Here is a 17,834-nt window from a genome sequence, read left to right as displayed (position 1 = left end):
ATCTACTGTTATAAAATATATATTTTCGGAAATTTGTTTTCTTTTTATTGTTTAATAATAATAATAATAATAATAGTAAATCTCGTGAAATTCACATATTTATTGTTAAACCTTTGACACAAGCACCAACTCGCATCTGTTTTTTTGCCGGGCAGTCCCACATTCACTGCCTTCAAACTTACCTTGTGGACACCATTCTGCCCGCTGCCCGCTGCCGCAGCCCGTAACCTAAGTTTGAAGTGGTGCAGCAGCCTTACTAATGTGGTTTGCCCTAAAAACACAGTTGGTGGCTCTATATAAACTCCTTTTTCTCTTTCAATCTTCTTCCACTTCTCCTCTTAGATCTTCTTCTACTTTCACCTCATTCCATATTCTCCTTCTATATCTCAACTTCCTCTCTCAAACTTTTCTTATTTCTTCACTTCACTTCACTTTCCATTACTCAATTAACTTCATATCTATACATTCTTGAAATTTCCATTGCTAATTTCTATTGTTTCTGTTCTTTCATTGATATTCTTTTCAAGTAGTGCAAAAAACTTCCATCCGCATGTGACACATGCTGATCATGACGGCCATATTTTGCACAAATTGATTTTGAAAGTTTGAGGCACCAATTGAGTGCTTTAAGCTGCTTCTAATGAGAGGTTCATGTGGTTCTTTCGAAGTTTGCATAACCCTCTTTTAGTATGAAGCATACACCTTTTTCTCTTTACCATCAAACACTTTCTTCATGTACTTCATCTTTGATGAATATTTGGAACCTTTGACCTTCATGAGGAAAAGAATGGAATATGGATAAAAAAGTGTGGTTGCTTTGGTTGACACCTTTTCTTACCAAGCAAAAGGGCATGTAGATTTCCCATTTGAGAAAGACCCGTAAAAGGAATAAAAACACATATTCTTTCACAAATACTTTTTTTAATAATAAACACAACTCCTCTAATCTAGACATTTTTATTCAGTAATTGGGATTGGTCAATTTCTACCAATCGTTATTACTACATTTTATTTTAATTTTCACCTTATTTTTCAGATTAAACTTTTTCTAAAATAAATTATTCAAATGAATTCATTCTTCTTATTATTTATCTAATTAGATCTATTTATTTTGTTTCTTCCTTTTCCTATTTTTTCTATTTTAAAAAAAAGTTGAAAAAATTAAATTAAAATTTTGGCTGTTCAAAATTAAATGTAGTAAGAAATTCAGTCACACTAAGGTGATAACTTCCAAGGTTTTGAGATTTGCAGGTTCTAAACCCTAATTATTTGGACTCCTTAATGAGGAAACAAAATTCCATTTTGTCAAAATTATATGGGATTAAATATGATTGGATTAAATATAGAATAATGTTTGTCTATAATACCTAAAATAACTCTTTCTAGTTTTTTTGGTATAAAAAGATGTTTTTCTATAACATAAAATCCTTTTTGATCTTTAACAATAGCACCACACATTTCCAAAAATAGAACAAAATTGCAAAGTATTTACATTTTAGACTAAAAATATATTTTATCTTATTTGGAGAGATTTAGTTATACTTAATTCTTAAAAAGCTTCACCAACTTAGAGATTGTGCTGGGAGAGTTTGCAATACAGAAGTCATTAGCTATGAACAAACACTCAATGTATATGGCTGAGAAATACTTAAAATATACATTTTTTTATTACATAATTTGCATGCTTAATATGTAAATTAAATTAAACTTAATATGTATGCTTGTTTAATAGAGATAGGATGTTTTTAAAAAATATACATTTTTTTATTACATAATTTGCATGAGAACTGTAACTGGTAAGATTTACACATATTTTATCCTATATCAGTCTATTTAAAAGTGTATTAAGAAATGTGTGACAAACGTTTTTCTTACAATAAAAAAGAAGGGTAAAACGTCTTTTTTTTAAATACAATTTTATGTTAATTTTCTATACGTAACCCTGTTTTTTTTACGTAACTAACGTAAACATACACTCTTACAAGAACTTAAGTATATCAAGACATTTTACAGTGAAAAATCAAGTAAAAATAAGGATGTGATTGAAAGAATAATTAATTAGTTATTTATGCTGTCAGAAATTATTAAATAGACAAATAAACAGAAATATATTTTTTCTTTTTTGAAAACATAGATAAATAAAAAAGAATGATCTATTGGTAACGTAAAGCTGCTTAAGGATATTTTTTTAAAAAATGTTCCTTTAGACAAGGAATCGGTTATAATATAAGATAGTGTTTTTTCAGACTAAACAGGGATTTTTTTATTTATTTTTAACATTATTTTAATAATCTCATTTTTAAATTTCTGAATTTGATTCTAAATGTATTTAAAACAAGTTAATTTGATTTTTTTTAACGTTATTATATTGATTAATGCTCAACCCTAATGATGTGACATTGTAGAGTGTTTCTTCTTGCACTCCCACATTTTTCTTTCTTTCTGTACTCCTACATTTTCTAAAATATTGAAATTTTTTTTAATAGTTTTGAATGATTTTAGAATAAAATTTTTATAAGTAAAAGGTATTTTTGGAATAAGAATTCCACAAGTAAATGATATTTCCGGGATAAAAAATTCAAAAGACAAAAAACTATTCTGGAATATCTTTTTCAAAGCACATTTTTTATTTATTTCTGAATTGATAAATCCGGAATTCATATTGTGTTTCAAAAATTATATTCTGGGAATATTCCAGAAAACCAATCCGAAAATATTTTTAAAAGAGTAAAACAGTCTTCTCAAAAAAATGAGGTGCAGAAAGATATTTATTAGGGTGCAGGAAGAAACACCCACATTGTAATGAATTGGATCTTGTTTGTATCTTTAACATTATTTTTTGAGATAAAAAATAATTTAGACACAGAAGCTTGATTATACACTTTGGATTGGAGATTCAATACGTGGATTAGTTGTTTCATGTTATAACTAATGGATTCAAAATTAATTAAACCAATTCTCATAGGAGCTATAAACACTTTATTCATTTGAAAATGCATTCATTGTTTTAGATTCTTTTATTTTTATATAAAGATAATTCTTTTCACAAGTACACACCTATTTCTCTAGATATAAATATACATTAATGAACTTTAACAATGGAAGAGATTTTTTTTATATAGAAGGTGAGTTTGTAAAACAAAATAAAATTGAATTAATTTTACTAATTAAGAATTAATTATCTTAAACATGATCAATACATTATAATAACTTGAACTTAGGTATATTATTGAAATTAGGGAGTTGAATGTAATGATAACTTTGGAAAAACAATAATGACTTTTTGAGAAGTTATTAATTAGAAATAAACTTTTTATGTGCATTTGAAAGTGACATGTGATAGTTTACGAGCTAAAAAAATACATACATTTAACTTTAAAGTTCTTTCAAGTTCATTTTCTAATTTTCTCTTCTAAAATTTGGAATCTTCTTCTAATTGACATTCCTTAGAATCTCTCTTTTAATTCTTCTTCTATATTCTTTTTTTGTCTTGTTTCTCGTGTTTACTCCTCTTAGTTTTTCTTCTATTTCTTCAACAAAATCTAACTCATCCTTATTCATATAATTTTTATTAAACACTTGATTAGGTATTTTCGAAAGTAAAAATAAAATATTTTTTATTAAGGATAAAATAATTTACAAAAATTATTACGAACTATTTATTTAATAATTTATTAAAAAATAAAAATATATTTCAACCTAAAAAAAAATAGCATAATGAGAAATAAGAGTGCTACACAATTGAAAAAAAAAATCATAACCAACATTTTTAAAGATTAAATAATGTTCCAAATTAGGTTTGACTTCAATCCATTTAATAAGTATATAACTCTCATATATTAATTTAATATTTACAAAACTAGGAATAATACTCCTATAATGTATTTATGTAAAAAGGATGTCAAAAGTAAATTGCTAATGTTTTACTCCAAATTAACTAGTATTGCCTTTCCATGGCTTTATGTTGGGCATTGTGTTAGATGAATTTCATCTGTTACATCATATAATATAAGTATTATTAACAATGTCAAGTATATAGTTAATTTTAATTTACATATAACTTAGAAAAGTTATTTTTATAAATTTTTATTAATAATACAAACTACTTTACATATTAATAATTTTTTTAGTTTTGTAAAATAGTATGTAACTTATTTAATATATTGAAAATTTTCTTGTAATATTTAAAAAAAATTGAATTTTATTTGTTATGCTATAATTCAAAATAGTCAAAGTTGCTAACAATATTTGTCATATTAAAACATTATTTTAAATTATTAAACTTGCTAAACATTACTAAAAATTAAAAACAAAATATACACCAAACATTTTTAAAATGCTTTTAACATAGTATCTAACAAATTCAATTATAGAGAAAAAAAATTGAAGGTTTAAATAGTCATGAGAAATTAAATTTGAACCATTTAACAAAATGTAAAGTGTATAAATAAAATATCTAGCACAATCATTTTGTTCGTCATATTGTTCATTCCTTTGTTATTGCTCTTGCTATTATCAACATGTTGTTGAGGAAGGTCTAAGTTATTTTTTATTCTTTTTATAAAAGTTCTCATGTTAGACATCACTAGGCTGACACCTCCATCATATGAAAAAAAAATTATTAAAAAAAAAATACAAGCAAATATGGGGGGACTAGACCAAAACCCATATATAAAAAATTTAACAATAGCGATACTTAGGTAATCTATACCTATTAATAAAGAATTCTAAGAAAAGACTAGATGGGAGTCTATTATACTAATGAAATTGTTCTCTATGAATAATTCCTAAGTTAGCAAGTTTGTCAGCACACGCATTCCCTTCACGAAAAATGTGAAAAATCCTAAACATAATTTTTCCATAGAAATTAAGACAAATGTTCCATTTATTATGAAGAATCTAATGAACATTAGTCATAGCAGTAAATGCATAACAAACCAAGGCAGAATCACATTCAAGCCATAAACTAGTAAGACCCATCCTTTTAGCTTCTTCAATGACATGTATAATTTCATAAAACTCAACGACCAAAACATTATGAAATCAAGGAAAACAGATAAACCACCAATAAACTCCCCCACACTCCCACGAAAATAGATAATGGAACAAAAACCTAATATTTAGAATGCAATAGATTAATTAATTCCTCACATTGGCTATGCTTAATGGAGAGTTATTCATCTTCATGATAATCTCCATGGAGAATCGTCACTTGACTCCAAAGAGAACAAAATAAGACTCAAACTCAATATCACTCTTACAAGTGTTTCAAAATCTCCCAAAGTTTATAAGTTGGGGAGAGTGATAAGTGTCTAATTTTAGTAATATTTCATATTAAAATATAGACATTTATGAGTATTAATTGCTAATATATATATATATATATATATATATAAACGATTCCTAATTTATGAATTTATACCTTTTTACATATTTTATGATCTGTATTTAAATAAGAACATTTTATTCCCAAATTTGATGTTAATTTCAGATTTTTAGGAAAGAATGGAGATGACTGGGCTAAAGAGGAATAATATATGCTAAAAGAGAAAGTTTGAAGGCCCCAGAACGCACAAAAGCACAAAAAGTCCAAATCAGCATCAGAGCATCTCGCTCAAGCGAGCTATATCTCGCTTGAGCGAGAAAGTGCCAGAACCATTGGGCCATTTTATGTTTTAATTAAAAAACCCATTAACGTGACATAAGAAGTCACCTAACCTTAGCAAATTAGGTTAAATAGGAGGCTTGAGGCTCAACCATAGTGTGCACGATTGAGAGGAAAACACCATTGAGTGAATTGTAATCCAATTAGGAGAATAGAAGGTGTTAGAAGATGCGTGACTAATTCTACCCTTTAGGATTGAGAGTAATTTATTCAAACTCTTATGTATTGAGGTGATATTTAAATATGATATAATATTTTGTTCTTGATTAATTATTGGTATTGTTGTTTTATTTCTAATGCTTGATCTAGAATCTTAAATTTGACTGAAAAGTATTTTTATGGTTCTGACTTAAACAATAATACTTAACATATTTGAGTGCTAGGAATAGACTTGAAATGTTAATTGCTATCAACGTCTGAGCTTGATTCTAAGTTGTTTTTATAAATATGCGAGGACTCAATATTTAGGACACATTCATAATAATTTTATATGTAAGGAATCGATATAAATGAATTTGATACGGACATCAATTTCAATAAAAAAACATAACGTTACCATGTTAATCAAAATACATGAGAGTGAAAAAGATGAAACCTAATCCCTATTTTTCCAATTGAAGCAACAACTCTTTGATTTGTTTTCTTGTTAATTCTTGCCATCATAAATTTTTCAAACAAACTTTTTATTGTTTTGTTTTATATTTAGCGAATATTATACTTGATAATCCAATTGTTTCTTGTGGGATCAATATTCGTCCTTAGGGACAAATTATTACTTCTGACAACCTGATGCACTTGCTGTAAAAGGTTATCAATAACCTAGGTAAAAAAAATACAAACTCATATAAAAGAAATAAACTTTCTCTCCCTCTCTCTCTCATACACACACACACACACTATTTATGTAAACTAAGTCTTCCTTGTTCAAAGTTTCAAGCTTAGATTCATCAAATACATCAGCCTCAACTCCTTCAATACTTTCTTGAAGTTACAATAAGCTTTGTGTCCAAGGCTTCCTTAAGGATTCAAATTCTATTGGTGTTGAGGCAAACATAGTTCATGAAGCGAGGACCTAGTGCATAACATGGTTTTTTTAGTGGTTGGTTCCTTTTGTTTCATTTTTCAATGGATCCTTTTGTTTCCAGGGTTGTCTTAGATCAAACTTGGTCAAGAAAATCATTAAGCTTCTCAAATGACATAAACTTGTCAACTTTATGTCTTAATTCATTTAAATTTGATGTTTTTTTTTATATAAAGTGTTAGCGAACTGTCCTGATTTTAGTGCAATATGGTTCAATGCCACTTCCAAGCTTTTGTTGCTCACACTCATTGCTATTTTTTGTAATCCTTCCATGAATGCTCTTAGGAATTTTCCCTTTTCTTGCCAAATTTAACCAAGAAAATAAATATGAGGTAATGAGGTTTTCTTATAGAAAATTATATGTTGAATTTGGCCATATGGGTATAAAAACAATATATGTAGTAAACACTCAATCTTGTGAAGAAAATCAATGTTACTCCTTTTAGGGAGGTTAGGAACACTTTACAAAATATGGTGTTGTCAATGGTGTACAAGCTTCCCTGTATGACAAAGATTTATGTGTGTTTATTGGGTTCATAGTATCGTAGTATCTATTTAGGGAGAGGCTTTTCCAACTTTCTAGGAGGGGTTTTCCATGATTTTCAATAAAGGGGTGTGGATGGAGCTTAACATGCCTAAGGTGGTATGGCGAATGCGTGACATTGTGACCTTAACTTGATGTTGTTATTAGTTTCTTTCCTCTTTTTTAGTTGTTAGAGGAGACACAAGTTGTAAACAATCAAATGTTTCCTACGTTTTTTGTAGTTGTTTTAGGTCTGGATAGTATGAAGCATCTTGAATCTCTTTCAAATTCTTATGTGAGTTGATTTTAGATTCGTACATTTTATGGGTTGCACTTTCTTTATTGTTTTTTATTTTTAAGCATAATATGGTGAGAAACCCAAAGAAGATTCTCACTGGACACGAACTTAACCAAGTGGTTAAGTAAGTGTGAAGGTTCACTTTTAGAGGGCAATGAGAAAACCCAATGAAATGGTGATGATGATGAAGAGGTGCGAAATTAAAGCATATAATGGAAAGCAACAAGATGGAAAAACCAAAAAAGGAAAAGAACCAAGAGTATAAGAGGAATGGAAATGGCCCAAGGAAGGAAGAGATGAAAAGATAGATGAAGCTTATGGATGATGATGGTCGTAACACCACTTGGAGTGGTGGGAGACTCCAAGATGAGTGTTGAAGAGCCGCCACTTGAAGTGCACAAACACCCAAGATAAGACCCACCAAAAGAGAGCACTCAAGACTCACTCAACACTCTGACAAGGTTTCTTTTCTATTCAAAATTCAATGTTAAAATACATGAGGCAAGACACCCTTTATATAAGAGAGAGTGACTTGGGGAGCAAGAGTGAGAGGGGTAGAGTTGTCATTTGTGAGAAACCTTCTAGAAGGTAGGTCAAAGAAAACCTAAACCTAGTTGCACATGTCATGAAGGGTGAGCTTGACACAAACCCAAATTACTAAGCACACCTTACTCAAATTACTAAGCACACCCTACTCTAGCTTATTCTTCTATTTAAATTCCCAAAGTGAGCCCAATTTATTTACATAAACTTGTGTTTTAAAAAGATCAGAAGAAAGAACATTTGATGCTCTAGCCTATGTCCAGTTCTTCTTCTGCTGAGGTCCTTTTGAAGTTTAGCGGGGCCTTGTCTTAGATGCTGAGATGACTAACTTAATTGTGAAGTGTTTGTTGTGTCCTTAGTCATCTGTTTGTCGATATGGTTTGTATAAACTTCCTACATCTTAAGGTGTTTTCTCGTCTAAGGGTGTTAATCTCTTTTGTACTTCTCTTTTGAAGGTTTTTGAGTTCCTTTTTGAGTTTGAGTAGTAAAGTTGCCTTACTTGTGTGATTCTAACTAGTTTCTAATGATTATATTTATTCATTATTCTTCATGTTTCTTGTAGCAATAATGTGGTATTGGAAAATCTTAGTTAGACCCATGGTGGATGTCAAATATTCTTATAAGGACTAAGGTATTGACCTCCATAATATTGAAATTTACTTATTTTAGTGTGTTGAGATTTCTTTTTCATGTTGAATTGTGTACTCTATCTCCATTTAGTCGAGTCATTCTCTTTCATAAACTTGATTGGCGGGTAAGGATGTTTGTTAAGACACTTTGATGCTCTAGTTAGTTAAAATATTTGTAATGTAATAAATGTGTAATTAATGAAAAGTCAATACCTTAGTATCTTTGTTAAGACATAAACGAGTCTAATAATGATAAGACTGAAGTCTTAAGTTTAAAAGTCTTACCCAAGATACCTATGTTTTGATGATAACGAACAAGATAATAAGAAATTCTTAACAGTGTCAAATAACCTTATATCGATCATAGTATAATTTTTTAACATAATATATATAAATATTTATTATTATAAATTTAATTTTAATATATATGTGTGCGGCGTGTGTATGAAAAAATAAAATAAAATTTTTAATGAACTATTTTTAATTTATGTATAAGATGGAAATGTTCGACGTACACAAACATTTTACAATTTAACTTATATATAAATTAATTTTAATATATGAATAAATTCACTTAATTTTTATTTATTTTATCATAAAAATGTTTATAAAAACAGTTTACAGAGACGTACATAATCTTTCCTAGCCTCACTAAACATGTTACCGTGGACAGCATTAGAATCCTGATGAGCATAGTCGTTTTTTAGATGATGTTAAGTATGAATCACAACTGCATTACAACTTATGAGCTATGTAAAGCTCATAACATCAAATCCTACAAATCTTGGAATCACAAATTTCCACAAAAATATGTTGCAGCAAAGCAGCCACAAAAACCTAGAAATATTTAGTTTTTAGGATTTAGTCACTAAAATTATAAAACCATCATAAAGACTTTGTTATTAGTGTTGAAAAATAAGTGATTAAAGAAAAAGTTTGGTTAAATTATGGGACATATATATTTAAAATAGGAGTAAACAATGTGCTGATTTTTGTGTCACATCAATTTAAGAAAAAAACAAAAAGTAGTGACAACCGAATTACTATTAAGATTGGGTGATGAACTTAGCTTATAACTATTTTGGAATTGAAGCAATTCGTTGATGATTTGGAATTGCATGAGTACTAGAAGATGAGTGGGATTCCTCTTATTTGAAGAGTGGTTTCAACATTGGCAAACACATTCCACCATTCTCCAAAGTGGGTTGTTTCATATATAACACATCTTTTTGATAAACTATGTTATTCACTGAAATATTTTGTGATGAATTAGAGAATTCCATGATGAAAAATGGGTTATGAATGTTGGAAGAGAAAGTAAAATCTATGCATGAGATATAGGTGACAATGAGAGGGATGAGAAGATGTTTTTTTTTTTTTTTTAATGTAGTGCAATTCTAAAAGCAAATTGGACAAATATTTTTGTTTTACCAAAATGAGTAAATAATATATTGAATATACGATTTAAAATCGCCAATTGGATTTGCTATTTCAGAAAAATAAAACCTCATTTATACGATTTCAATCTAAAATCGTATATGAAATATACGTTTTCAATTTAAAAATATAATAATTTATATAATTAACTAAAACTCAGTATATTTCATATATAATTTTATCTAAAATAGCGTGTGAACTATACATTTTTAACTTTAAAAAAATAATATATAAAAATATTAAAAAATAGAAAATAAGAGACACGGTATTTTTGCCTTATTATTTTAAAGTTTTTTTAATATATATATAATTAAAGAAAAATAGATTTTTAACTAATTATTTTTTTAACTGAATAAGTTTTTATTAAATATTTTATTATTATATATAATTAAAGAATGAATTTTTTATAAAATATTTTTTTATATATAAAATTAAAGAATGATTGATTTTTTATAAAATATGTTTTTTATTATATAATTAAAGAATGACTAAATTTAAAAAATAAAAAATTATATATAATTAAAAGATTAAATATAATTTTTTTATTTTTAATACATTAAAATTATTTTAAATTTTTAATAAAATTAATGATGTAATACTTTAATAATATAAAATATAATAAGGTGAACGGTTGTATCTTTAATTTGTTTTGCAATTGTCGAATTTCATCAAGCAGAGTGGGTGATGTGACAATTCGGGTATCAACAACACATTCCACACAACTTATGCAACCTCGGTAAATTGCACAAAGAAGACATATATGGAAGAACAAACAAGTACTTACCACAATCACCAGAGGTGGATAACAATGTAGAATGACCGATAAAACCATTTAATTTAGGGAGTACAATTTCACGAATGTTGGGTCTTCTTCAAATGTTGCACAATTTGAACAACAAGTTAAACATCAATCCACCCCCGATCAAACACCACAAATATTCAACTTTATGGAGCACCACCACGGTGTCCAATTTCCCTATCAGCAAGTGCCATCAACTTACATCAATTTTCCACCGTAGAGAAATATTTTTCTCTAGATCCATCGCAGATGTTTGGTACTTAATAGTGACACCACCGTCCGCATTTTTACCAGTTCTTACCATGCATTGTTATCGGCCCATAATGCTTTCAATGAGGTTTGATATTCCATGTGACAACAACGAAGTAGAAAACAATGACGATGATAGTTCACCTCCGCTGAGACATCCACCGAGACAACGAAGAAGGTCCCCATGTGGAACAGAATCTCATAGACAGTTCATGCATTTTTAGGTTAAATTATGTAATTTTTAGTTAGGTTATCATGTTTGTGTGCTTTCACTTAATGTCAGATTTTCATATTCTATTTAAACATGTTCTTGTTCAGTTAACGTTCTCTGTTTTATCTTTCCAGAAGTTTATGATTTATTTTTATCGTTTCAAATTTAGGATTTTACCAACTTAGTTTTTTACCACATGGATTAGTTTTCAATGAAGTTACCAGAAGGAAAACGAGTCATTAGTTGCAAGTGTATCTTTAAGAGAAAAGAAGGGATCCCTAGTGTTGAGAGTATAAGGAATAAAGCAAGATTTGTTGTAAGAGGTTTTGATCAAGAGGAAGGTATTGACTTTAATGAAGTATTTTCTCCTGTTATTCGTCATACTTCAATACGTATATTACTTGCTTTAGTTACCTTGTATGATTTGGAGCTGGAACAGTTAGATGTGAAAACTGCTTTTCTTCATGGTAATCTTGAGGAAGAGATTTACATCTAACAGCCTGAGGGATTCGTTGTTCCTGGAAAGGAGGACCATGTATGTCGTTTGAAGAAATCTCTCTACGGCTTGAAGCAATCACCAAGACAATGGTATAAGAGGTTTGATTCTTTTATGGTTGGACATGGCTACTCCAGAAGTAACTATGATAATTGTGTCTATTTTTTTTCAAAAGACATCTGATGGGTCATTTATATACTTGTTGTTATATGTTGATGACATGTTGATTGCCGCAAGAGATAAATATTTAGTTAACAAGTTAAAGGCCCAACTTAGTAGTGAATTTGATATGAAGGACTTAGGTCCTGCCAAGAAAATTTTAGGAATAGAGATCAACCGAGATCGTCAAGCTGGAAAACTTTTTCTATCACAAAAGAAGTATGTTCTTAAGATGCTTGAAAATTTGGAATGCGAAATTGAAAAGCTGTTAATACTCCAATTGCCGCCCACTTCAAGTTGTCATCAGATCAGTGTCCAAAATCAGACGAGGACAAAAGGCGCATGTCACATGTCCCGTATTCAAATGCAATTGGAAGTCTCATGTATGCTATGGTATGTACCAGGCCTGATTTAGCTTATGCTGTTAGCATTATTAGCAGGTTCATGCATAATCCAGGCAAGGCACACTGGGAAGCCGTTAAATGGATACTTCGTTATCTGAAAGGTTCTCCAGATCTTGGTTTGGTATTTGATCAACATAGAGTCGATCCCAAAAGAGCAGTTGACTATGTTGATGTTGACTATGGTGGTGATTTAGATTGAAGAAGGTCACTTTCAGCCTATATTTTTACCCTATGTGGTTTTGCTATCAACTGGTATTCTTCACTTCAAGCCATTGCGGCTTTGTCCACCACTGAAGCAGAATATATCGCTGCTACAAAAGGTATGAAAGAGGCTATATGGCTTCGAGGCTTGGTAAGTGAACTTTGTCTTCAACAAGATGTTCTTATTATATTTTGTGATAGTCAGAGTGTTGTCCACTTAACCAGGAACAGTAAGTATCACTCAAGGACTAAGGACATTGAAATTAAGCACCATTTTATTCGAGACATTGTTGATACGGGAGATATAATTGTTGAAAAAATTCATACGGCCGAAAATCTTGCAGACATGTTGACCAAGCCACTTCCACCGGCTAAGTTCGATCATTGCCTGAACTTAGCTGGTATTATCCATACTTAATCAAGGCTTCATGGCGAGAGAGTGTTTCAGTCAAAGGCAAGTCAAGGTGGAGATTTGTGGGATATGATTCATCTTTTCTTTTTTCTTACCATTCATAATTAATTGAAATCAAAGGGAGGCTACTTACCTTCACAATTAATTGTTATCAAAAGGAGGTTACTTACCATAATTAATTGTTTTTATTATTGTTGTCTCCTAGAACCACTATATATAGTGACTTCTTTCAAGCAATGTAACACAACAAAACAACAACATACACTTGCTTCTTCTCTTCTTTCATATACTCTCTATTTCTTCTCTTGGGTGTAAGTATTCAACCCATATAGAGAGAATTTGTTTTGGGGTTATTTATCTATTAGCCTGAGAGAAATTCATTGTACTCCTAGTACCATTATAGTGGAAGTTTTAGCTCTCTCGCAGGTGGTTTCTATTACTTTAATTTCTCATAATATTTGGTTGAAATTATCACGCTTTCACACACGATATCCCTACACACGTACTCTTAATTATAAAATATTTTGGAGAAAACGTGTGGATAAGAACCAAGTATATGTCTCACTGTTACTGCACAATCTATGGAGTTTCAAAGGATAAGAAGGCTTGGCTTATGTTGGGAGTGGAAATTGAAATAGAGTAGAGAAGGAACAATTTTATTAGAGTGAGAAAAATTAATATGAGACAACTCAAACATGATCAACTCACTCTCAGATTAAGAGACAAGTGGTGGTGAAAACAAGAATGAGATAAGCCTACCAAGTCTTGCTGAATGAAAGCACAACAATGAAAAGACAGTTTTTGTTCAACAAGTTTTGTGCCAAACTAGTTCCTTTGAAGTTGACAGACGGGATGGAAGACTCTGTTGAAGGACAGCATAACGACAAGAGCTATCCTGTGTGTTTATTCAATTCTTTGGAAGAGACATCAAATATTCACATGAATTTTTCTCTTGCAGGCTCTCATATTTGTGGTTGTGGATGAAAAATTCCTGAATAAGGTTTTAAACTGTGCTCATGAAAAAATAATTAAGTCTAATAATGATTTTTTCCGGTAATAGGTCGAATTATATGATTTTATCATAATTTATAATATTCTGTAAAAATTACACAAATGTGATTGATGCAGTTGCAGTTGTAGTCAAAATACGATAACAACCATAAAACTAGTCATTACATGAAACGGTATGCCCTCGAATATTTGGACTGGTTTAGCAACATTATTATGTAAAATTGTACAAAAAAAACTACTTGATTAATTTAAATCAATTCTTTATATTATTATATCCTTATGTCACTTCTAATAGAAGTTATTGAAACTATGCATGATGGGGTGATATGCATTGTGAAAACAGCAGCATATAGCCGTAAATTACATCTTTCATATGAAAAAAAGAGAAAACTATACGAGAACTAAGAAAAAACAAATTTACAATCAGAAGTAGGTTTTATCTGACCAAGGTATTTTCCCTGGCTGCTGCATGAATTTTGAGATTACAAATGCAAGTTGTAGCTGAAATTTGTTTTTCTGGTGAAGGAAACAGCTCAGGGGAGTTCATGTTCCAGTACTCACCATTTCTTGTCTTTTGCTCAACCATGCCACCTTCTTCACTTGAAACAGCTACCTTTATCCAGTTGCACCAGATTCTCAACATTATATACAACAATACTAAGCATATCAGAGTCGAAGTAAGGACAATGGCTACTATGATTGCTGCTACTTGTGAGTTTGACAGTTTCATTCGCGAAGTTTCTGAGCACAATGCTAGTGGAGGGCCACACAAGTGGTCATTATTCAGAAAAGAGCTCAGTGGGAACCCTGAAAAGGTTGATGGAATGAGGCCATGAAGATGGTTATTTGAAAGATTTAGCACATGAAGGCTGGTAAGTTGACCAAGTGAAGGAGGAAGTTGTCCTTGAAGATGGTTAAAAGAAAGATCAAGTCTTTCTAGCTTCATGAGATTTCCTAGAGATGACGGAATCTCACCAGAAAAGAGGTTTCTACTGAGGTCCAATATGACTTGCAACTCGGTGACTGCTCCTAGTCCAACTGGTATAATACCTGAGAGGAAGTTCTCTGAGAGCCTTAGCTCATACAGCTTAGAGCATTGCTGAATTGTTGATGGAATGTGGCCAGAGAGACTATTCCTTTGTAAGTTGAAGACATTGAGTAAAGTAAGGTTTCCAATCTCTAGAGGGATTTCTCCAGAGAGATTGTTGTGATGGAGCGAAAGCTTAAGCAACTTTGAGCAGCCTCCGAGCTCAGCAGGAACTCTTCCATGAAAGTTGTTGAATGAGAGATCCAGCTCACCAAGTTCTTGCAAGCTTCCTAACCACGGCAACATTTCGCCACCCAATCTATTATTATTCAGTAGAAGGTGTTCTATTTTCTTGCAGTTGGAGAGTTGAGGTGGCACATGTCCTGTTAAGTTGTTGAATGATAAATCAAGGAAGTTTAACTCAGTGAGGTGGCCAAGTTCAGAAGGAATGGTTCCTGTGAGATAATTGTTTGCAAGTCTGAGACGGGTGAGATCTCCAGAGTTGGCTAGAATAGAAGGGATGGAACCTGAAAAGCTGTTGTTTGTCAAGTCCAAAACAGTGAGAGAATTTGAACCAGTCAGAGGAACGATACTACCACTGAACTTGTTATTGGAAAAATTTATGATTTTAAGGTTTCTAAGAAGAGAGAGGGAATGAGGTAATGGTCCTTCAAAGGAGTTGTTGTAAAGGGTAATGGTACGAAGTTGTGAAAGGTAACTGAATGTGGGGGGTATGGAACCTGACAACTTGTTATCTGCTAATGCCAACAACTGAAGCCTTTTACAGTACCCCATGCTTGGTGGGATTGGACCTGACAGGTCATTTTGCCTTAAATGGAGAACAGTTAAGCCCTTTAGCTTACCTATAGTCTCTGGAATGGAGCCATAAAAGTGGTTTCCAAAGAAGTCAATTCCAGTTAAGCTTGTGCAGTTTGTTAACTCTCTTGGAATAGGTCCAGACATCTGGTTATCATACAGATAAATGGTGTTCAATCTCTTTAGCCTTCCAATCTCCGCTGGGATTTTTCCTGTGAAAGAGTTTCCAAACAAGAAAAGACTTCTCAAGCTACTAATATTTCCAATTTCCGGAGGTAGAGATCCAATGAAGCTGTTGTTGTTGAGCATAAGGTCTGTGAGATTCTGTAGTTTGTCCAGGCTGGATGGAAGTTCACCTTCAAAACTGTTGTCAGAAAGGTCCACCTGTTGGATTGAAGAGCAGTTGAGTAGCCCCAAGGGAAATCTTCCATAAAGCTTATTCCTAGCCAAGAACAGTTGCTGAAGTTTAGAACCTCTGAGGCAGAAGTTATAAGGAATACCTGTTAAAGCATTATCAGACAGAACCATAGTTTCAAGATTCTGTAATTTGACATTAAGGAGGGTTAGTGATCCAGAAAGGTTGTTTCTGGATAAATCAAGCTTCTGTAGCTGGCTCAAACTGTTTAGCTCTGGAGGAATTTCACCATTTAATTTGTTTCCAAGCAAATTAAGGTATGTCAAATTGGAGAGAAGACTCAAAGAGGTAGGAATTGATCCAGATAGAGTGTTATTAGCCAGGTTCAAAATCCTCAATGATTTCAAAGACCCCATTGAGGAGGGTATTTCTCCTTCAAGCATGTTGTTTGATGCTGCAAAATTCTGGAGCTCTTTACAGCCTTGAATCTCTTCTGGTATGAGTCCGCTAAGACTGTTCACTTGTAAATCTAGAGACACAAGATGCTTCAAGTTCCCAACCTCAATAGGAATGCTTCCATTTAAGTTGCAGTTGGCTACACCTAACACTGCCAACTCACTCAAGTTGCCAATGCTAGGTGGGATTTCACCTGCCAACATGTTATTTCCTAGTCTAAGAACTTGCAACTTACTCAAATTACCTATCTCTTCAGGAATGTTATGGGAGAGATAGTTTGAGTACAGAAGCAGTATTCTTAGATTTTGAAGCTGCCCAAGTTCAGAAGGGATGGAGCCTGTGAGGTTATTTGAAGACAAATCAAGTGCTTGAAGAGAAATGAGGTGACTGAGCTCACCTGAAATGGAACCTGATATTCCTGAGCCAGACAAATTAAGTCCTACCACATGTGTCTGATCAACTTCACATGTTAGTCCATTCCAGCTACAAATATGAGTTGTTGGAGACCAGTTTCTAAGGGCTCCTAATGGATCAACAAGTTCTGATTTAATTTTGAGAAGCCAATAGGATTCTGTTGTGCTATCTCCAAGAGTTGCAACAACAACAATGGTCAGTGGTAGAATGAAATGGCACATGCAAATGGAACCCATGGCTGAACGTTTGATCATGAACTTCCTGGTAAATAACAAGGCACCAGATAAAATGGTCCAAAGGGTATGCTTTGGGAGGCTAATTCCATATAAAGGAATGGAGAATAAAAGTTGAGAAAGGCTAAGTTTTGCAGGGTATAAATATAAGAATTAGGAAGTGATGGAAGAAATGATGAACAACAATTGTACAAGTTCAAGTGCTAAGATGTAAAATCCGACTATAAATAGTTCCAATGAAGCTAATCTGTTCAAAATGGCAGACGACAATCGTGCAGTTACACGTGGAAAAATGAAGAATCTCACATCAGAATAAAAAAACTCTGCAACATTGACTTTTTACACAACAACACGTATTCTTGTTTATTAATATTTTTCTCAAACATGGAAAATGTGATGGATTTAAACATCCTCT

General features: G+C 31.6%; 1 protein-coding gene across 2 annotated transcripts; it reads right to left on the bottom strand.

Moving 5' to 3' along the window:
- Positions 1–14,357: 14,357 nt before the first annotated feature.
- LOC137822808 (uncharacterized) lies at positions 14,358–17,633 on the bottom strand. Of its 2 annotated transcripts, XM_090295947.1 has the most exons (2): positions 17,170–17,306; positions 14,358–17,083 (listed from the first exon to the last, which is right to left on the bottom strand). In XM_090295947.1, the coding sequence occupies exon 2, from the start codon at positions 16,973–16,975 to the stop codon at positions 14,555–14,557; it is 2,421 nt and encodes an 806-aa protein (XP_090152073.1). In that variant the 5' UTR covers positions 16,976–17,083; positions 17,170–17,306; the 3' UTR covers positions 14,358–14,554. The 2 variants fall into 2 exon arrangements, with proteins under 2 accessions (XP_090152073.1, XP_068483907.1); XM_068627806.2 differs by having other exon boundaries at positions 14,358–17,633.
- Between the last annotated feature and the right edge of the window lie 201 nt (positions 17,634–17,834).

Source organism: Phaseolus vulgaris, chromosome 9 (genome assembly GCF_051622355.1).
Source record: "Phaseolus vulgaris cultivar YP4 chromosome 9, ASM5162235v1, whole genome shotgun sequence".
Classification (NCBI taxonomy): Eukaryota; Viridiplantae; Streptophyta; class Magnoliopsida; order Fabales; family Fabaceae; genus Phaseolus; species Phaseolus vulgaris.
The sequence above is the reverse complement of the archived record's forward strand: the minus strand, read 5'-3'. Positions and strand labels throughout refer to the sequence as shown.

Coding starts and splice junctions, on each gene's coding strand:
- LOC137822808 (XM_068627806.2), bottom strand. CDS start 17,440: ATGATCAAACGTTCAGCCATGGGTTCCATTTGCATGTGCCATTTCATT.